This window comes from Heterodontus francisci, chromosome 3 (genome assembly GCF_036365525.1).
Source record: "Heterodontus francisci isolate sHetFra1 chromosome 3, sHetFra1.hap1, whole genome shotgun sequence".
NCBI lineage: Eukaryota > Metazoa > Chordata > Chondrichthyes > Heterodontiformes > Heterodontidae > Heterodontus > Heterodontus francisci.
In genome coordinates, this window is record NC_090373.1 from 212,466,925 (window position 1) to 212,489,512 (window position 22,588).

A 22,588-nucleotide genomic window follows, 5' to 3' on the forward strand; every position below is an offset into this window, starting at 1 on the left:
CTCTGTAACCTCCACCAGCTCCACAACCCTCTGAGATCTCTGTAACCTCCTCCAGCTCCACAACCCTCTGAGATCTCTGTTAGCCTCCTGCAGCTCCACAACCCTCCGAGATCCCTGTAATCTCCTCCAGCTCCACAACACTCCGAGATCTCTGTAACCTCCTCCAGCTCCACAACCCTCTGAGATCTCTGTCACCTCCTCCAGCTCCACAACCCTCTGAGATCTCTGTAACCTCCTCCAGCTCCACAACACTCCGAGATCTCTGTAACCTCCTCCAGCTCCACAACCCTCTGAGATCTCTGTAACCTCCTCCAGCTCCACATCCCTCTGAGATCTCTGTAACCTCCTCCAGCTCCACAACCCTGTGAGATCTCTGTCACTTCCTCCAGCTCCACAACACTCTTAGATCTCTGTTAGCCTCCTGCAGCTCCACAACCCTCTGAGATCTCTGTAACCTCCTCCAGCTCTACAACGCTCGGAGATCTCTGTAACCTCCTCCAGCTCCACAACCCTCTGAGATCTCTGTAACCTCCTCCAGCTCCACAACCCTCTGAGATCTCTGTAACCTCCTCCAGCGCCACAACCCTCTGAGATCTCTGTTAGCCTCCTGCAGCTCCACCACCCTCCGAGATCTCTGTAACCTCCTCCAGCTCCACAACCCTCTGAGATCTCTGTAACCTCCTCCAGCTCCACAACACTCCGAGATCTCTGTAACCTCCTCCAGCTCCACAACCCTCTGAGATCTCTGTAACCTCCTCCAACTCCACAAACCTCTGAGATCTCTGTAACCTCCTCCAACTCCACAACCCTGTGAGATCTCTGTAACCTCCTCCAGCTCCACAACCCTCTGAGATCTCTGTAACCTCCTCCAGCTCCACAACCCTCTGAGATCTCTGTAACCTCCTCCAGCTCCACAACCCCATGAGATCTCTGTTAACCTCCTCCAGCTCCACAACCCTCTGAGATCTCTGTAACCTCCTCCAGCTCCACAACCCTCTGAGATCTCTGTAACCTCCTCCAGCTCCACAACCCTCTGAGATCTCTGTAACCTGCTCTAATTCTACAACCCTCGGAGATCTCTGTAACCTCCTCCAGCTCCACAACTCTCTGAGATCTCTGTAACCTGCTCTAATTCTACAACCCTCTGAGATCTCTGTAACCTCCTCCAGCTCCACAACTCTCTGAGATCTCTGTAACCTGCTCTAATTCTACAACCCTCTGAGATATCTGTAACCTCCTCCAGCTCCACAACACTCTGAGATCTCTGTAACCTGCTCTAATTCTACAACCCTCTGAGATCTCTGTAACCTCCTCCAGCTCCACAACCCTCGGAGATCTCTGTAACCTCCTCCAGCTCCACAACCCTCTGAGATCTCTGTAACCTCCTCCAGCTCCACAAATCTCTGAGATCTCTGTAACCTCCTCCAGCTCCACAACCCTCGGAGATCTCTGTCACCTGCTCTAATTCTACAACCCTCGGAGATCTCTGTAACCTCCTCCAGCTCCACAACTCTCTGAGATCTCTGTAACCTGCTCTAATTCTACAACCCTCTGAGATCTCTGTAACCTGCTCTAATTCTACAACCCTCTGAGATCTCTGTAACCTCCTCCAGCTCCACAACCCTCTGAGATCTCTGTTAGCCTCCTGCAGCTCCACAACCCTCGGAGATTTCTTTTATCTCCTAAAGTCCCACAACCATCTGTGATATCTGCACTCCTCTAACTCTGGCCTCTTGAATATCCCTGATTTTATTTGCTCCACCATTGACCCCCATGGCTTTAGCTGCCTTGGCGCTAAGCTCTGGAATAGCCTCCCTAAACATCTTTGCTTCTGTGCCTTGCTTTCCTCCTTTAAGTCACTCCTTAAAACAAGCTTTTGGTCATCAGTCCTAACATCTGCTCATGTGGCTTGGTGCCAAATTGTGGTTGATATCACTCCTGTGAAATGCCTTAGGACATTTTATTACATTAAAGGCACTATATAAATACAGGTGTTGGCTGGTTAAACTTATCCCGGTTTATTGATTTCTTTTTTCCAGTATCTGTATGAACGACTGCACGAGAAGAGCCAACCAATGGTCTGCACTTGCTCAGTGGCAGATATGCACGCAGCCTTTAATACCATTGTTACACGGATACAGAGATTGTAAGTAACCAATTGCTGTCGTGAGAGTTAAAGCTGGAGGGGAACTCCAAACCCCAAGCATGTTTTCGGTGAGGGGCCAGTTGATGGGCTGCAATCTCGTTTCGTCATTAAATACAATCTTGAGTTAGCATGCCCTGCACTCTGAGATTCCCATCCTAAACTTCTGCCAACTTTCACAACCTTCCTCAACATGCACCTGCTCAATTGGGTTTCAGTCACTCTCTCCTCCTGGCTGCCACACGGTGGCCGACTTTCTCCTATGTAAGGAACCTTGGGAAGTTACTGTAATGTACAGGCGCTATACAAGTGCCAAGCTCAGCACACAGACTGCAGCAGTTCAAGAAAAGGACCCACCACCACCTTCTCAGGGCAACTAGGAACCAACAATAAATCCCAGCTTTGCCAGCGATACCCAAATCCACTGAATTAAACTTTATTTAAAGTTGGTGCTGCTGCTTTTAATTAGGCTAATGGACAGTTATATTTTTCATCAAAATCAAGTGATGATTGACACCACCGTGTTGGATGCGATGTGACATTCACCACGGGACTGAAGACAAGCAGTCTATTTCGTCAGCAAACAGGGTCTGTTTATTCAGCTGACAGCAAACAGTATCAAAACCAAAATACCATCGATGTTGGAAATCTAAAACAAAAACAGAAAATGCAGGAAATACTCAGCAGGTCAGATAGCATCTGTGGCGAGTCTATTTACTTAACAAACAGCAGAGTCTATTTACTCAGCAAACAGAGTCTATTTATGCAGAGTCTATTTACTCAGCAAACAGTTTATTTTCTCAGTAAACAACAGTCTATTTACTCAGCAAACAGACTCTATTTACTCAGTAAACCGTAAACAGTGTCTATTTACTTAGCGAACAGTCTATTAACTCAATAAACCATAAACAGTGTTTATTTACTCAGCGAACAGAATCTATTTACTCAGCAAACATTCTATTTACTCAGTAAATAGAGACTATTTACTCAGCAAACGGTAAACAGAGTCTATTTACTCAGAAGAGTATTTACTCAACAAACAGAATCTATTTACTCAGCAAGCACTAAACAGAGTCTACTTACTCAGCAAACAGAATCTACTTACTCAGCAAACAGAGTCTACTTACTCAGCAAACAGAATCTGTTTACTCAGCAAACGTTAGATGTGATTCCACAGTTGGACAGCACTTACTGAACAATCTCTAGTGTGCTAAGAAATACACTAACCAATTTATCATTATCAGTCAGGCTCACAATGTGGCTCACTTATGCTTGCTACATATATTCATACGCAGGTACCGGTCCTCTGCGACCTTTTTGAATTAAACAAAAGTGTGGGGGACAAAGTTCCTTGGTGCATTATCCATGTCAGTGCCTTGACCAATCAGAGTCAACTTGCCAACTAATCAACACCCTTTTCTCATGCAGTATAAATTGTTGCTCCCTTTGAAATATGGCATTCTTGGGTCTGTCCTGATGAGTGCAAGACGAAAAGCTTTGATAACGTGTCTTTTTGCAGCAATACTAGAGTCTATTTAATTAGCAAACAGTAAAAAGGCTCTATTAACTCAGCAAACAACAAACAGAGTCTATTTACTTGGCAAACAGTCTATTTACTCAGCAAACAACAGAGTCTATTTACTCCTCAGAGTCTCAGTAAACATGTTCTATTTAAACAGCAGGCACAATCATGACCAAAACTACAGCAAAGTCTCCTGATAAGATCAGAATGATTCCTCCATTAAAGTGCGGTTAGTGGAGGATAGTTACCGACAAATTATATGTGTAAAAGCAATTACGGTCACTTTTGGTGGTCTCCAGGATTGACAGGGGAATCATCTCCTTTCTGGCTGGAACTTCGTGTCACTTTTTACAGCCTAATCAAAAACTTTTCCCTGTGTTAATTTATTGGTCAGAATTGGGGATTCCCGTCCAGTCACTATGCCTCAGTGCCAGATGTGTTGCAGAGAAAATAGTCAGATTACAGAATGGCAAAAATAATAGCAAAATACTGCAGATGCTGGAAATCTGAAATAAAAACAAGAAATGCTGGAAATATTCAGAACTGATGAAGGGTCACTGACCTGAAATGTTAACTCTGCTTCTCTCTCCACAAATGCTGCCAGACCTGCTGAGTATTTCCCACATTTATTGTTTTTATTTTATATTAGAGAATGGCAACTTGGGCAAGATAGCAGAGGGCTGCGAGCATCTTGGGAACTGCAGCAGGAAAGGGAAGGAAACTAGAAAAATTCCATTTGGACAGAGTCGCTGCTTAGTTCATAGAATAGCACAGTACAGATTCAGAGGTCATTCGGCCCATCGTGAAAGAGCAAACCAATTAGTCTCACTCACCTATTTCTCAATAGCCCGACAAGTTTTCTCTGCTAAACAATTATCAAGTTTCCTTTTCAAAGGTATTCAAGTTATTTATGAACCTGGTTCCACCAACCTTTCAGTTGCCATATTTCAAATCATATCTCACTGCACACTGCCCAGTGACGTACAGTGAGTATCAGTGCCTTGTGGACAGGGTCACTCACTGCCCAGCACAGTACGGTGAGTATCAGTGCCTTGTGGACAGGGTCACTCACTGCCCAGCACAGTACAGTGAGTATCAGTGCCTTGTGGACAGGGTCACTCACTGCCCAGCACAGTACGCTGAGTATCAGTGCCTTGTGGACAGGGTCACTCACTGCCCAGCACAGTACGGTGAGTATCAGTGCCTTGTGGACAGGGTCACTCACTGCCCAGCACAGTACAGTGAGTATCAGTACCTTGTGGACAGGGTCACTCACTGCCCAGCACAGTACAGTGAGTATCAGTGCCTTGTGGACAGGGTCACTCACTGCCCAGCACAGTACAGTGAATATCAGTGCCTTGTGGACAGGGTCACTCACTGCCCAGCACAGTACGGTGAGTATCAGTGCCTTGTGGACAGGGTCACTCACTGCCCAGCACAGTACAGTGAGTATCAGTGCCTTGTGGACAGGGTCACTCACTGCCCAGTGACGTACGGTGAGTATCAGTGCCTTGTGGACAGGGTCACTCACTGCCCAGTGACGTACAGTGAGTATCAGTGCCTTGTGGACAGGGTCACTCACTGCCCAGCACAGTACAGTGAGTATCAGTGCCTTGTGGACAGGGTCACTCACTGCACAGCACAGTACAGTGAGTATCAGTGCCTTGTGGACAGGGTCACTCACTGCCCAGCACAGTACAGTGAGTATCAGTGCCTTGTGGACAGGGTCACTCACTGCCCAGCACAGTACGGTGAGTATCAGTGCCTTGTGGACAGGGTCACTCACTGCCCAGTGACGTACAGTGAGTATCAGTGCCTTGTGGACAGGGTCACTTACTGCCCAGCACAGTACGCTGAGTATCAGTGCCTTGTGGACAGGGTCACTCACTGCCCAGCACAGTACAGTGAGTATCAGTGCCTTGTGGACAGGGTCACTCACTGCCCAGCACAGTACAGTGAGTATCAGTGCCTTGTGGACAGGGTCACTCACTGCCCAGCACAGTACGGTGAGTATCAGTGCCTTGTGGACAGGGTCACTCACTGCCCAGCACAGTACAGTGAGTATCAGTGCCTTGTGGACAGGGTCACTCACTGCCCACTGACGTACAGTGAGTATCAGTGCCTTGTGGACAGGGTCACTCACTGCCCAGCACAGTACAGTGAGTATCAGTGCCTTGTGGACAGGGTCACTCACTGCCCAGCACAGTACAGTGAGTATCAGTGCCTTGTGGACAGGGTCACTCACTGCCCAGCACAGTACAGTGAGTATCAGTGCCTTGTGGACAGGGTCACTCACTGCCCAGTGACGTACAGTGAGTATCAGTGCCTTGTGGACAGGGTCACTCACTGCCCAGTGACGTACAGTGAGTATCAGTGCCTTGTGGACAGGGTCACTCACTGCCCAGCACAGTACAGTGAGTATCAGTGCCTTGTGGACAGGGTCACTCACTGCCCAGCACAGTACAGTGAGTATCAGTGCCTTGTGGACAGGGTCACTCACTGCCCAGCACAGTACAGTGAGTATCAGTGCCTTGTGGACAGGGTCACTCACTGCCCAGCACAGTACAGTGAGTATCAGTGCCTTGTGGACAGGGTCACTCACTGCCCAGCACAGTACAGTGAATATCAGTGCCTTGTGGACAGGGTCACTCACTGCCCAGCACAGTACGGTGAGTATCAGTGCCTTGTGGACAGGGTCACTCACTGCCCAGCACAGTACAGTGAGTATCAGTGCCTTGTGGACAGGGTCACTCACTGCCCAGTGACGTACGGTGAGTATCAGTGCCTTGTGGACAGGGTCACTCACTGCCCAGTGACGTACAGTGAGTATCAGTGCCTTGTGGACAGGGTCACTCACTGCCCAGCACAGTACAGTGAGTATCAGTGCCTTGTGGACAGGGTCACTCACTGCCCAGTGACGTACAGTGAGTATCAGTGCCTTGTGGACAGGGTCACTCACTGCACAGCACAGTACGGTGAGTATCAGTGCCTTGTGGACAGGGTCACTCACTGCACAGCACAGTACGGTGAGTATCAGTGCCTTGTGGACAGGGTCACTCACTGCCCAGCACAGTACAGTGAGTATCAGTGCCTTGTGGACAGGGTCACTCACTGCCCAGTGACGTACAGTGAGTATCAGTGCCTTGTGGACAGGGTCACTCACTGCCCAGCACAGTACGGTGAGTATCAGTGCCTTGTGGACAGGGTCACTCACTGCCCAGCACAGTACAGTGAGTATCAGTGCCTTGTGGACAGGGTCACTCACTGCCCAGCACAGTACAGTGAGTATCAGTGCCTTGTGGACAGGGTCACTCACTGCCCAGCACAGTACAGTGAGTATCAGTGCCTTGTGGACAGGGTCACTCACTGCCCAGCACAGTACAGTGAGTATCAGTGCCTTGTGGACAGGGTCACTCACTGCCCAGCACAGTACAGTGAGTATCAGTGCCTTGTGGACAGGGTCACTCACTGCCCAGCACAGTACAGTGAGTATCAGTGCCTTGTGGACAGGGTCACTCACTGCCCAGCACAGTACAGTGAGTATCAGTGCCTTGTGGACAGGGTCACTCACTGCCCAGCACAGTACGGTGAGTATCAGTGCCTTGTGGACAGGGTCACTCACTGCCCAGCACAGTACAGTGAGTATCAGTGCCTTGTGGACAGGGTCACTCACTGCCCAGTGATGTACAGTGAGTATCAGTGCCTTGTGGACAGGGTCACTCACTGCCCAGTGATGTACAGTGAGTATCAGTGCCTTGTGGACAGGGTCACTCACTGCCCAGCACAGTACAGTGAGTATCAGTGCCTTGTGGACAGGGTCACTCACTGCCCAGCACAGTACAGTGAGTATCAGTGCCTTGTGGACAGGGTCACTCACTGCCCAGCACAGTACAGTGAGTATCAGTGCCTTGTGGACAGGGTCACTCACTGCCCAGCACAGTACAGTGAGTATCAGTGCCTTGTGGACAGGGTCACTCACTGCCCAGCACAGTACAGTGAGTATCAGTGCCTTGTGGACAGGGTCACTCACTGCCCAGCACAGTACAGTGAATATCAGTGCCTTGTGGACAGGGTCACTCACTGCCCAGCACAGTACAGTGAGTATCAGTGCCTTGTGGACAGGGTCACTCACTGCCCAGCACAGTACGGTGAGTATCAGTGCCTTGTGGACAGGGTCACTCACTGCCCAGCACAGTACGGTGAGTATCAGTGCCTTGTGGACAGGGTCACTCACTGCCCAGCACAGTACAGTGAGTATCAGTGCCTTGTGGACAGGGTCACTCACTGCCCAGTGACGTACAGTGAGTATCAGTGCCTTGTGGACAGGGTCACTCACTGCCCAGCACAGTACAGTGAGTATCAGTGCCTTGTGGACAGGGTCACTCACTGCCCAGTGACGTACAGTGAGTATCAGTGCCTTGTGGACAGGGTCACTCACTGCACAGCACAGTACGGTGAGTATCAGTGCCTTGTGGACAGGGTCACTCACTGCACAGCACAGTACGGTGAGTATCAGTGCCTTGTGGACAGGGTCACTCACTGCCCAGCACAGTACAGTGAGTATCAGTGCCTTGTGGACAGGGTCACTCACTGCCCAGTGACGTACAGTGAGTATCAGTGCCTTGTGGACAGGGTCACTCACTGCCCAGCACAGTACAGTGAGTATCAGTGCCTTGTGGACAGGGTCACTCACTGCCCAGCACAGTACGGTGAGTATCAGTGCCTTGTGGACAGGGTCACTCACTGCCCAGCACAGTACAGTGAGTATCAGTGCCTTGTGGACAGGGTCACTCACTGCCCAGCACAGTACAGTGAGTATCAGTGCCTTGTGGACAGGGTCACTCACTGCCCAGCACAGTACAGTGAGTATCAGTGCCTTGTGGACAGGGTCACTCACTGCCCAGCACAGTACAGTGAGTATCAGTGCCTTGTGGACAGGGTCACTCACTGCCCAGCACAGTACAGTGAGTATCAGTGCCTTGTGGACAGGGTCACTCACTGCCCAGCACAGTACAGTGAGTATCAGTGCCTTGTGGACAGGGTCACTCACTGCCCAGCACAGTACAGTGAGTATCAGTGCCTTGTGGACAGGGTCACTCACTGCCCAGCACAGTACGGTGAGTATCAGTGCCTTGTGGACAGGGTCACTCACTGCCCAGCACAGTACAGTGAGTATCAGTGCCTTGTGGACAGGGTCACTCACTGCCCAGTGATGTACAGTGAGTATCAGTGCCTTGTGGACAGGGTCACTCACTGCCCAGTGATGTACAGTGAGTATCAGTGCCTTGTGGACAGGGTCACTCACTGCCCAGCACAGTACAGTGAGTATCAGTGCCTTGTGGACAGGGTCACTCACTGCCCAGCACAGTACAGTGAGTATCAGTGCCTTGTGGACAGGGTCACTCACTGCCCAGTGATGTACAGTGAGTATCAGTGCCTTGTGGACAGGGTCACTCACTGCCCAGCACAGTACAGTGAGTATCAGTGCCTTGTGGACAGGGTCACTCACTGCCCAGTGATGTACAGTGAGTATCAGTGCCTTGTGGACAGGGTCACTCACTGCCCAGCACAGTACAGTGAGTATCAGTGCCTTGTGGACAGGGTCACTCACTGCCCAGCACAGTACAGTGAGTATCAGTGCCTTGTGGACAGGGTCACTCACTGCCCAGTGATGTACAGTGAGTATCAGTGCCTTGTGGACAGGGTCACTCACTGCCCAGCACAGTACAGTGAGTATCAGTGCCTTGTGGACAGGGTCACTCACTGCCCAGTGATGTACAGTGAGTATCAGTGCCTTGTGGACAGGGTCACTCACTGCACAGCACAGTACGGTGAGTATCAGTGCCTTGTGGACAGGGTCACTCACTGCCCAGTGATGTACAGTGAGTATCAGTGCCTTGTGGACAGGGTCACTCACTGCCCAGCACAGTACGGTGAGTATCAGTGCCTTGTGGACAGGGTCAGTCACTGCCCAGTGATGTACAGTGAGTATCAGTGCCTTGTGGACAGGGTCACTCACTGCCCAGCACAGTACGGTGAGTATCAGTGCTTTGTGGACAGGGTCACTCACTGCCCAGCACAGTACAGTGAGTATCAGTGCCTTGTGGACAGGGTCACTCACTGCCCAGTGACGTACAGTGAGTATCAGTGCCTTGTGGACAGGGTCACTCACTGCCCAGCACAGTACAGTGAGTATCAGTGCCTTGTGGACAGGGTCACTCACTGCCCAGTGACATACGGTGAGTATCAGTGCCTTGTGGACAGGGTCACTCACTGCCCAGCACAGTACAGTGAGTATCAGTGCCTTGTGGACAGGGTCACTCACTGCCCAGTGACGTACAGTGAGTATCAGTGCTTTGTGGACAGGGTCACTCACTGCCCAGCACAGTACAGTGAGTATCAGTGCCTTGTGGACAGGGTCACTCACTGCCCAGCACAGTACAGTGAGTATCAGTGCCTTGTGGACAGGGTCACTCACTGCCCAGCACAGTACAGTGAGTATCAGTGCCTTGTGGACAGGGTCACTCACTGCCCAGTGACGTACAGTGAGTATCAGTGCTTTGTGGACAGGGTCACTCACTGCCCAGCACAGTACGGTACGGTGAGTATCAGTGCCTTGTGGACAGGGTCACTCACTGCACAGCACAGTACAGTGAGTATCAGTGCCTTGTGGACAGGGTCACTCACTGCCCAGCACAGTGAGTATCAGTGCCTTGTGGACAGGGTCACTCACTGCCCATCACAGTACGGTGAGTATCAGTGCCTTGTGGACAGGGTCACTCACTGCCCAGTGATGTACAGTGAGTATCAGTGCCTTGTGGACAGGGTCACTCACTGCCCAGCACAGTACAGTGAGTATCAGTGCCTTGTGGACAGGGTCACTCACTGCCCAGTGACATACGGTGAGTATCAGTGCCTTGTGGACAGGGTCACTCACTGCCCAGCACAGTACGGTGAGTATCAGTGCCTTGTGGACAGGGTCACTCACTGCCCAGCACAGTACAGTGAGTATCAGTGCCTTGTGGACAGGGTCACTCACTGCCCAGCACAGTACGGTGAGTATCAGTGCCTTGTGGACAGGGTCACTCACTGCCCAGCACAGTACAGTGAGTATCAGTGCCTTGTGGACAGGGTCACTCACTGCCCAGCACAGTACGGTGAGTATCAGTGCCTTGTGGACAGGGTCACTCACTGCCCAGCACAGTACAGTGAGTATCAGTGCCTTGTGGACAGGGTCACTCACTGCCCAGCACAGTACAGTGAGTATCAGTGCCTTGTGGACAGGGTCACTCACTGCCCAGTGATGTACAGTGAGTATCAGTGCCTTGTGGACAGGGTCACTCACTGCCCAGTGACGTACAGTGAGTATCAGTGCCTTGTGGACAGGGTCACTCACTGCCCAGCACAGTACGGTGAGTATCAGTGCCTTGTGGACAGGGTCACTCACTGCCCAGCACAGTACGGTGAGTATCAGTGCCTTGTGGACAGGGTCACTCACTGCCCAGTGATGTACAGTGAGTATCAGTGCCTTGTGGACAGGGTCACTCACTGCCCAGTGATGTACAGTGAGTATCAGTGCCTTGTGGACAGGGTCACTCACTGCCCAGTAATGTACAGTGAGTATCAGTGCCTTGTGGACAGGGTCACTCACTGCCCAGCACAGTACAGTGAGTATCAGTGCCTTGTGGACAGGGTCACTCACTGCCCAGCACAGTACGGTGAGTATCAGTGCCTTGTGGACAGGGTCACTCACTGCCCAGTGACGTACAGTGAGTATCAGTGCCTTGTGGACAGGGTCACTCACTGCCGAGTGACGAACGGTGAGTATCAGTGCCTTGTGGACAGGGTCACTCACTGCCCAGTGACGTACAGTGAGTATCAGTGCCTTGTGGACAGGGTCACTCACTGCCGAGTGACGAACGGTGAGTATCAGTGCCTTGTGGACAGGGTCACTCACTGCCCAGCACAGTACAGTGAGTATCAGTGCCTTGTGGACAGGGTCACTCACTGCCCAGCACAGTACGGTACGGTGAGTATCAGTGCCTTGTGGACAGGGTCACTCACTGCCCAGCACAGTACGGTGAGTATCAGTGCCTTGTGGACAGGGTCACTCACTGCCCAGTGACGTGCAGTGAGTATCAGTGCCTTGTGGACAGGGTCACTCACTGCCCAGCACAGTACGGTGAGTATCAGTGCCTTGTGGACAGGGTCACTCACTGCCCAGTGACGTACAGTGAGTATCAGTGCCTTGTGGACAGGGTCACTCACTGCCGAGTGACGAACGGTGAGTATCAGTGCCTTGTGGACAGGGTCACTCACTGCCCAGTGATGTACGGTGAGTATCAGTGCCTTGTGGACAGGGTCACTCACTGCCCAGCACAGTACAGTGAGTATCAGTGCCTTGTGGACAGGGTCACTCACTGCCCGGTACGGTACGGTACGGTGAGTATCAGTGCCTTGTGGACAGGGTCACTCACTGCCCAGCACAGTACAGTGAGTATCAGTGCCTTGTGGACAGGGTCACTCACTGCCCAGCACAGTACGGTGAGTATCAGTGCCTTGTGGACAGGGTCACTCACTGCCCAGTGACGTACGGTGAGTATCAGTGCCTTGTGGACAGGGTCACTCACTGCCCAGTGACGTACGGTGAGTATCAGTGCCTTGTGGACAGGGTCACACACTGCCCAGTGTTGTACTGGCCATCCTTTCTCATACGCTGGCTGGAATATTACAGACTTACACAGTATAAACTCTGCCTAGCTCAATCTAGGTTCCAGAGACCTGGACTGATTTGGAGGCGAGAGTCCATGCCCGGGGCTGTGACCACTGGATGCTCCTCCCAGCGTCTCTCCTGCACTGCAGGTTAGCCATTGTGACTGATGAATAAATGTTGGTGTGCCCTGCTGGCAGGGTTCATCCAGCACAATCACATTTCAGCCCTCTGACATTTTGCATTTCTCTCCTTTTTTGCCATCCTCCTCCTTAGGCTATTGATTCACATGAGGTACAGCTCCTAATTCTGCCAGCGCCCTGTAGTATTAGCCCCTTCTGGTAGCCGTTTCTGATGTGTGAACATACACAGTGAGCCTTTGCAAGTTAATCGACAGCCCAGCTCAATCCTGCCCTCACTTGATAGCTCCCTGCCATAGGAAATAGGAGCAGGAATAGGCCATTCGGCCCCAACATCATGGCTGATCTGATTGTATATTTAACTCCACATTCCCACCTACCCTCAATAACCTTTCACCCCTTGCTTTTCAAGAATCTATCTACCTCTGCCTTAAAAATATTCAGAGACTCTGCTTCCACCGCCTTTTGAGGAAGAGAATTCCAAAGACTCATGGCCGTCTTGAGAGAAAACATTTCTCCTCATCTCTGTCTTAAATGGGTGACCCCTTATTTTTAAACAGTGACCCCTAGTTCTAGAGTCTCCCACAAGAGGAAACATCCTTTCCACATCCACCCTGTCAAGACCTCTCAGAATCTTATATGTTTTAATCAAGTCACCTCTTACTCTTCTGAATTCCAGCGGATACAAGCCTAGCCTGTCCAACCATTTCTCATAAGATAACCGGCCCATTCCAGGTATTAGTCCAGTAAACCTTCTCTGAACAGCTTCCAACGCATTCTGTGATTCTGTATTCAATTCCCCTCACAATAAATGATAACTTTCTATTAGCTTTCTTAATTATGTGCTGTACCTGCATACTAACCTTTTGCGATTCATGTACTAGGACACCAAGATCCCTCTGCATCTCAGAGCTCTGAAAACTCTCACCATTTAGATAATATGCTTCTTTTTTTATTCTTCCTGCTAAAATGGATAATTTCACATTTTCCCACATTATACTCCATTTGCCAGGTCTTTGTCCACTCACTTAACCTATCTATATCCCTTTGTTGCCTCCTTATGTCCTCTTCACAAGTTACTTTCCTACGTATCTTTGCGTCATCAGCAAATTTAGCAACCATCCTTCAGTCCCTTCATCCAAGTCATTTACTTAAATTGTAAAAAGTTGAGACCCCAGCACTGATCCCTGCAGCATATCACTAGTTACATTTTTCCAACCAGAAAATGACCCATTTATGCCTATTCTCTGTTTCCTGTTAGCTAGCCAATATTCTATCCAGGCCAATATGTTACCCCCTACACCATCAGCTTTTATTTTCCGTTATAACCTTTGATGTGGCACCTTATCCAATGCCTTCTGAAAATCTAAGTACAGTACATCCACCAGTACCCAAAACACATGTTACTTCTACAAATAACTCCAATAAATGGGTTTAACATGATTTCCCTTTCACAAAACCATGTTGACTCTGCCTGATTACCTTGATTTACCTGATTATAGCGCCCTGCTATAACATCTTTAATAACACTTTCTCATTTTCCCTATGACAGATGTTAAGCTAACTGGCCTGTAGTTTCCTGCTTTCTGTCACCCTCACTTTTTGAATAAAGGAGTTACATTGGCTATTTTCAAATCTAATGGAACCTTCTCTGAATCAAGGGAATTAAAAAAATTAAAACCAACGCATTAACGATTTCGTTAGCCACTTCTTTTAAGACCGTAGGATGAAGTCCATCAGGACCCTGGGACTTGTCAGCCCGCAGTTCCAATAATTTTCTCAGTACCACTTCCCTGGTGATTGTAATTTTCTTGAGTTCCTCCCTCCCTTCCATTTCCTGATTTATAGCTATTTCTGTTTCTAGACCCTCGTCCCAGCCAGGGAAAACATCCTTCTTGCATCAACCCTGACGAGCCTTGTAAGAATTGTGTATGCTTCAATGAGATCACCTCTCATTCTTCTAAGCTCTAGAGAATACAGGCCCAGTCTCCTCAATCTCTCCTCATAGGACAATCCCACCATCCCAGGGATCAGTCTGCTGAACCTTCGTTGCACTCCCTCTATGGTAAGTCTCTAGGTAAGGAAACCAAAACTGGGCAAACCAAAACTTTTTTGGCAACTTTATAAGCCTCTCCCTTTGATCTAATCCAATCTTTAACTTCTCTTGTTAGCTATGGTTGGATCACTTTTCCTGATGGGTTTTCATGCCTCAAAGGAATGTAAATTTGTTGTAATTCTTTCAGTTCCTCATGTATTATAATGTATGAATTCTTTAAATGCTGGCCATTGCCTGTTTACGGTCATACCTTCTAATGTAGTTTCCCAATCTACCACAGCCAATTTACCCCTCATACCTTTGTAGTTTCCTTTGTTTAGATTTAAGACCCTAGTTTCGGATTGTACTACATCACTTTCAAACTAAAAGTAAAATTCTATTATATTCTGGTCACTTTTCCCTAAAGACTCCTTTACGAGATTATTAATTAGCCCTTTCTTATTGCACAATACCAGATCTAAAATAACCCCTTCTCTAGTTGGTTCCTCAACATACTGTTCACAGAATCACAGAATTGTTACAGCACAGAAGGAGGCCATTCGGCCCATCGTGTCCATACTGGCTCCCTGAAAGAGCAATTCCCTTGGTCCCATTCCCCTGCCTTCTCCCCTAAGGGGAAGAGCAGGCAGGGAGCAGATGATGAAAGCAAAGGGACTGGTGGTCTGAGGTGCATTTGTTTTAATGCAAGAAGTGTAGTAGGTAAGGCAGATGAACTTAGGGCTTGGATTAGTACCTGGGAGTATGATGTTATTGCTATTACTGAGACTTGGTTGAAGGAAGGGCATGATTGGCAACTAAATATCCCAGGATATCGATGCTTCAGGCGGGATAGAGAGGGAGGGAAAAGGGGTGGAGGAGTTGCAGTACTGGTCAAAGAGGATATCACAGCTGTGCTGAAGGAGGGCACTATGGAGGACTCGAGCAGTGAGGCAATATGGACAGAACTCAGAAATAGGAAGGGTGCGGTAACAATGTTGGGGCTGTACTACAGGCCTCCCAACAGCGAGCGTGAGATAGAGGTACAAATATGTAAACAGATTATGGAAAGATGTAGGAGCAACAGGGTGGTGGTGATAGGAGATTTTAATTTTCCCAACATTGACAGGGATTCACTTAGTGTTAGAGGTCTAGATGGAGCAGAATTTGTAAGGAGCATCCAGGAGGGTTTTCTAGAGCAGTATGTAAATAGTCCAACTCGGGAAGGGGCCATACTGGACCTGGTGTTGGGGAATGAGCCCGGCCAGGTGTTTGAAGTTTCAGTAGGGGACTACTTTGGGAATAGTGATCACAATTCCGTAAGCTTTAAAATACTCATGGACAAAGACGAGAGTGGTCCTAAAGGAAGAGTGCTAAATTGGGGGAAGGCCAACTATACCAAAATTCGGCAGGAGCTGGGGAATGTAGATTGGGAGCAGCTGTTTGAAGGTAAATCCACATGTGATATGTGGGAGGCTTTTAAAGAGAGGTTGATTAGCGTGCAGGAGAGACATGTTCCTGTGAAAATGAGGGATAGAAATGACAAGATGAGGGAACCATGGATGACAGGTGAAATTGTGAGACTAGCTAAGAGGAAAAAGGAAGCATACATAAGGTCTAGGCGGCTGATGAAAGACGAAGCTTTGAAAGAATATCGGGAATGTAGGACCAATCTGAAATGAGGAATTAAGAGGGCTAAAAGGGGTCATGAAATATCTTTAGCAAACAGGGTTAAAGAAAATCCCAAAGCCTTTTATTCATACATAAGGAGAAAGAGGGTAACTAGAGAAAGGATTGGCCCACTCAAGGACAAAGGAGGAAAGTTATGCGTGGAGTCAGAGAAAATGGGTGAGATTCTAAATGAGTACTTTGCATCGGTATTCACCGAGGAGAGGGACATGACGGATGTTGAGGTTAGGAACAGATGTTTGATTACTCTAGGTCAAGTCGGCATAAGGAGGGAGGAAGTGTTGGGTATTCTAAAGGGCATTAAGGTGGACAAGTCCCCAGGTCTAGATGGGATCTATCCCAGGTTACTGAGGGAAGCGAGAGAGGAAATAGCTGGGGCCTTAACAGATATCTTTGCAGCATCCTTAAACACGGGTGAGGTCCCGGAGGACTGGAGAATTGCTAATGTTGTCCCCTTGTTTAAGAAGGGTAGCAGGGATAATCCAGGTAATTATAGACCGGTGAGCCTGACGTCAGTGGTAGGGAAGCTGCTGGAGAAGATACTGAGGGATAGGATCTATTCCCATCTGGAAGAAAATGGGCTTATCAGTGATAGGCAACATGGTTTTGTGCAGGGAAGGTCATGTCTTACCAACTTAATAGAATTCTTTGAGGAAGTGACAAAGTTGATTGATGAGGGAAGGGCTGTCGATGTCATATACATGGACTTCAGTAAGGCGTTTGATAAGGTTCCCCATGGCAGGCTGATGGAGAAAGTGAAGGCGCATGGGGTCCAAGGTGTACTAGCTAGATGGATAAAGAACTGGCTGGGCAACAGGAGACAGAGAGTAGCAGTAGAAGGGAGTTTCTCAAAATGGAGACGTGTGACCAGTGGTGTTCCACAGGGATCCGTGCTGGGACCACTGTTGTTTGTGATATACATTAATGATTTGGAGGCAAGTATAGGTGGACTGATTAGCAAGTTTGCAGACGACACTAAGATTGGTGGAGTAGCAGATAGTGAAGGGGACTGTCAGAGAATACAGCAGAATATAGATAGATTGGAGAGTTGGGCAGAGAAATGGCAGATAGAGTTCAATCAGGGCAAATGCGAGGTGATGCATTTTGGAAGATCCAATTCAAGAGTGAACTATACAGTAAATGGAAAAGTCCTGGGGAAAATTGATGTCCAGAGAGATTTGGGTGTTCAGGTCCATTGTTCCCTGAAGGTGGCAACGCAGGTAAATAGAGTGGTCAAGAAGGCATACGGCATGCTTTCCTTCATCGGACGGGGTATTGAGTACAAGAGTTGGCAGGTCATGTTACAGTTGTATAGGACTTTGGTTCGGCCACATTTGGAATACTGCGTGCAGTTCTGGTCGCCACATTACCAAAAGGATGTGGATGATTTGGAGAGGGTGCAGAGGAGATTCACCAGGATGTTGCCTGGTATGGAGGGCGCTAGCTATGAAGAGAGGTTGAGTAGATTAGGATTATTTTCATTAGAAAGACGGAGGTTGAGGGGGGACCTGATTGAGGTGTACAAAATCATGAGAGGTATAGACAGGGTGGATAGCAAGAGGCTTTTTCCCAGAGTGGGGGATTCAATTACTAGGGGACACGTGTTCAAAGTGAAAGGGGAAAAGTTTAGGGGGGATATGCGTGGAAAGTTCTTTACGCAGAGGGTGGTGGGTGCCTGGAACGCGTTGCCAGCGGAGGTGGTACATGCGGGCACGATGGCGTTTTTTAAGATGTATCTAGACAGATACATGAATGGGCAGGAAGAAAAGAGATACAGACCCTTAGAAAATAGGCGACATGTTTAGATAGAGGATCTGGATCGGCGCAGGCTTGGAGGGCCGAAGGGCCTGTTCCTGTGCTGTAATTTTCTTTGTTCTTTGTTCTTTAACCCTGCACATTCTTCCTTTTCTAGAAAAGTATCTCATATGCATTCCAGGAATTTGTCTTCCACAACATTAGTGCTAATTAGGCTTACCCAGTCTACATGTAAATTGAGGTCCCCCACGATTACTGTATTACCCTGTTACATGCACCTCTAAATTTCCTGATTTATATCTTGCCCTACACTACCACTACAGTTTGCTGGCCTATAAACAACTCCTACCAATGTTTGCTGTCCCTTGCTGTTTCTTCACTCTACCCAAACTTATTCTGCATCTTGATCTTTCAATCTAAGAGCCTCTCTCACTAATGTACTGATCTATCCTTTATTAACAGCACTACCCCACCTCCTTGTCCTTTTTGCCTGTACTTCCTAAATGTCAAATACCCTTGAACATTTAGTTCCCAGCCTTGGTCACCCTGCAGACACATCTCTGTAATGGCATTTAGATCATACTCGTTTACTTCTATTTGTGCTGTCAATTCATCTGTCTTGTTGCAAATAATGTCTGCATTCAGATAGAGTGTCTTTAATCCTGTCTTTTTATTATTTTCACAACTTCTAGACTTATATGCTGGTGCACTCTTAAGTTTGTATGCTCTGCCTCTTCCTGCCACATTCTGATTATCATTACCCTTATTGCTACCTTGCTGTCTTGCCTACTTCTCTCAATTTAAGTATCGCATTTTCTCTCACTTGATACCTCACCTCCACTATTTAATTTAAAGCTCTCTCTACCGTCCTAGTTATACGACTCGCCAGAACAATGCTCCCGGCATGGTTCAGATGAAGACTGTCCCAACGGTACAGCTCTGACTTTCCCCACTACTGGTGCCTGTGACTCATGAATTGAAACCCATTTCTCCCACACCAGTCTTTGAGCCACAAATTTAACTCTTTATTCTTATTTACCCTATGTCAGTTTGCTCATGGTTCAGGTAATAATCCAAAGATTGTTACCTTTGAGGTTCAGCCCCTGACAGCTCATACTCCCTATGCAGAACCTCTTTCTTAGTCCTGTCTATGTCGTTGGTACTCACGTGGACCCTAACAACTGAATCCTCCCCCTCCCATTGCAGGTTCCTCGCCAACCCTGAGCAAATGTCCCGAACCCTGACACCAGGCAGGCAACACAGCCTTCTGGACTCTCGCTCGTGGCCACAGAGGACTGTACCTATCCCCCTGACTATACTATCTCCTGCTGCCACTACATTCCTATTTACTCCCCCCGCTTGAATGGCTTCCTGTATCACGGTGACGTGGTCAGTTTGCTCATCCACCCTGCAGTCCTCGCTCTCATCCATACAAGTATAGAGAACCTCAAACCTGTTGGACAATTGCAAGGGCTGAGGCTCCTCCACTTCTGCCTTCTGGATCCCTTTACTTGCCTCACTCGCAGTCACACCCTCTTGTCCCTGTCCACTGACTATATCTGAAGACCCTTTTCTAAGGGGTGCCTTCTGAAACAGAGTGTCCAGGTAACTTTCTCCCTCCCTGATGCATCGCAATGTCTGTAGCTCAGCCTCCAGCTCACTGACTCTGAGAAGAAGCTCCTCAAGCTGCAGACACTTATTGCAGACTTGTTTGCCTTGGATCACACTGGCGTCCACCAGCTCCCACATTCTGCAGCCGCAACACATCACCTGCCCTGCCACCTTTATTATGTATTAATCAATTTATTTTTCTTAATTAATTTATAATTAATAAACCCCACTATTACCAAGACCCACTATTACTACTACTGCTTTACTTCTGCTAGTAAAATTTACTACTACTGATTAAACCTTACTAATAAATTATCCAAGTCTCAAACATACAATTTAGGAGCAGGAGTAGGCCACTCGGCACCTCGAGCCTGCTCTGCCATTCAATAAGATCATGGTTGATCTGATTGTAACCTCAACTCCACATTCCCGCCTACCCCCAATAACCTTTCACCCCCTTGTTTATCAAGAATCTCTACCTCTGCCTCAAAAATATTCAAAGACTCTGCTTCCACCGCCTTTTGAGGAAGAGAATTCCAAAGACTCACGACCCTCTGAGAGAAAACATTTCTCAGAAGATTCTTATTCTTATGATTTCAATTAATGTTACACGAACCCCAATTAAAATTCCTTAGTTTAGGTAAGAGAAAAATTCTGACTCCGTCTCACTCAGGCAAAGTTTCCTCTCCGTATGCCACATACACACACACATACACAAACTTCCTAACTTAAAACAAGCACTGACACTTTTGCACACTGGCTATTTTATTCCACCTCCCCCTCTCCCACACTTCCAGTCCGGCTGAGATCAGTCAGTTTACATAATACCGTGATTGAAATGTGGAGTTTGCAGAGGATTATCTTTCATGCTTTCGCCTCCCATCTTGTTGTCTCATTGCAGCTGCAACTGTAACTCACAGATGCCTCCTCCAGTCAAAGTGGCAGTGGCTGGGGACCAGAGCTTCCTCAGCACCATCCTGAGGTTCTTCGTTGAGCAACTGGCGAGCAAAACTCCCGACTGGCTGAATTACATTCGCTTCCTGATTGTCCCTCTAGGTAAGGAGCTCATTACTTGATAAGCAGGCAGTGCCAGCAGCTGTGGCAGCCCATGTAATGCTTGTTTCACAAGGGACCAGACGAACAGATTAGGTTAAAAGCAAAATACTGCAGATACTGGAAATCTGAAATAAAAACAAAGTGCTGGAAATACTCAGAGTTTGGCACTGCTCAAAGGTATCTATTTCAATGCAAGGAGTATAGGAAATAAAGCAGATGAGCTGAGGGCACAGACAGACACGTGGCAGTATGATATCATAGCTATCACAGAAACATGGCTTAAGGAGGAACAGGAATGGCAGTTCAATGTTCCTGGTTTACAGGGTTTTCAGACGCGATAGGGAGGTGGATATGAAAGGAGGGCAGGTTGGCAGTTTTGCTCAAGGAAACTATTACAGCTATGAGGAGGGATGATATGTTGGAAGGTTCAACAAATGAGGCCATATGGATTGAGCTAAGGAACAAAAAAGGGGCAATCACACTGCTGGGAGTGTACTATAGACCCCCAAACAGTCAGAGGGAGATAGAAGAGCAGATATGTAGGCAAATCTCTGAGAAGTGCAAGAAAAATAGGGCAGTAATAGGGGATTGTAACTACTCCAATATTAACTGGGATAGTTTTAGAGTGAAAGGAACTGAGGGAGTAAAATTCTTGAGGTGCATTCAGGAGAACCTTTTTGCCCAGTATGTAGCAAGTCCAACAAGAGAGGGCACAGTTTTAGACTTAGTTTTAGGAAATGAAGATGGGCAGGTGGAAGGAGTGGCAGTGGGGGAGCATTTTGGTGGTAGTGATCATAATTCAGTCAGTTTTAACATAATGATGGAAAAGGACAGAGATAGATCAGGAGTTAGAGATCTCAATTGGGGCAAGGCCAATTTTACTAAACTGAGGAGTGATTTCACAAAAGTGGACTGGAAACAGCTACTTGAGGGTAAATCAGTGTCAGAACAGTGGGAGGCATTCAAAGGGGAGATTCAAGAGGTTCAGAGTAAACATGTTCCCACAAAGAAAAAGGGTGAGGCGGCCAAATCTAGAGCCTCATGGATGTCAAGGAGCCTACAGGGTAAGATAAGGCAGAAAAGGAAAGCTTATGTCCGACACCGATACTGCAGAAAGCCGAGAGGAGTATAGAAAGTGGAGGGGTGAAATCCAAAAGGAAATTAGAAAAGCAAAGAGAGGGCATGAAGGAATATTGGCAAACAAAATCAAGGTGAACCCAAAGATGTTTTATCAATATATTAAGAGTAAGAGGATAACTAAGGAGAGAGTAGGGCCCATAAAAGACCAAAAAGGTAACCTATAGGGGCGGAAAATGTTGGTATGGTTCTTAATGAATACTTTGTGCCTGTCTTCACAAAAGAGGGGGACGCTGCAGATATTGTAGTTAAGGAGGAGGAGTGTGAAGTATTGAATGTGATAAACATAGGGAGAGAGGAAGTATTAATGGGAGTAGCGTCCTTGAAAGTTGATAAATCACCGGGGCCAGATGAAATGTACCCTATGCTGTGAAAAGAAGCAAGAGAGGAAATAGCAGAAGGTCTGATCATCATTTTCCAGTCCTCACTGGATACAGGTATGGCGCCGGAGGATTGGAGAACTGCTAACAGTATACCTCTGCTTAAAAAGGGAGAGAAGGATCGAATAATTACAGGCCAGTCCTCAGTAGTGGGCAAGTTATTGGAATCTATTCTGAGAGACAGGAAAAACTGTCACTTAGAAAGGCACAGGTTAATCAAAGATAGTCAGCATGGATTTGTGAAGGGAAGATCTTGTTTGACCAACTTGATCGAATTTTTTGAAGAAATAACAAGGAAGATAGATGAGGGTAGTGCAGTTGATGTGGTCTACATGGATTTTAGCAAGGCTTTTGACAAGGTCCCACATGGCAGACTGGTTAAAAAATTAAAATCCCATAGGATCCAGTGAAAT

General features: G+C 47.8%; 1 protein-coding gene across 2 annotated transcripts in view; it reads left to right on the forward strand.

Moving 5' to 3' along the window:
• The window catches only part of si:ch211-126j24.1 (phosphofurin acidic cluster sorting protein 1), an 862,277-nt gene that overhangs the window by 479,093 nt on the left and 360,596 nt on the right, over positions 1-22,588 (forward strand). For both annotated transcript variants that reach the window (XM_068028323.1, XM_068028324.1), the window contains exons 15-16: positions 2,040-2,146; positions 20,504-20,658. In XM_068028323.1, the coding sequence (XP_067884424.1) occupies positions 2,040-2,146; positions 20,504-20,658 (262 nt within the window). The remainder of the gene's footprint in view (positions 1-2,039; positions 2,147-20,503; positions 20,659-22,588) is intronic.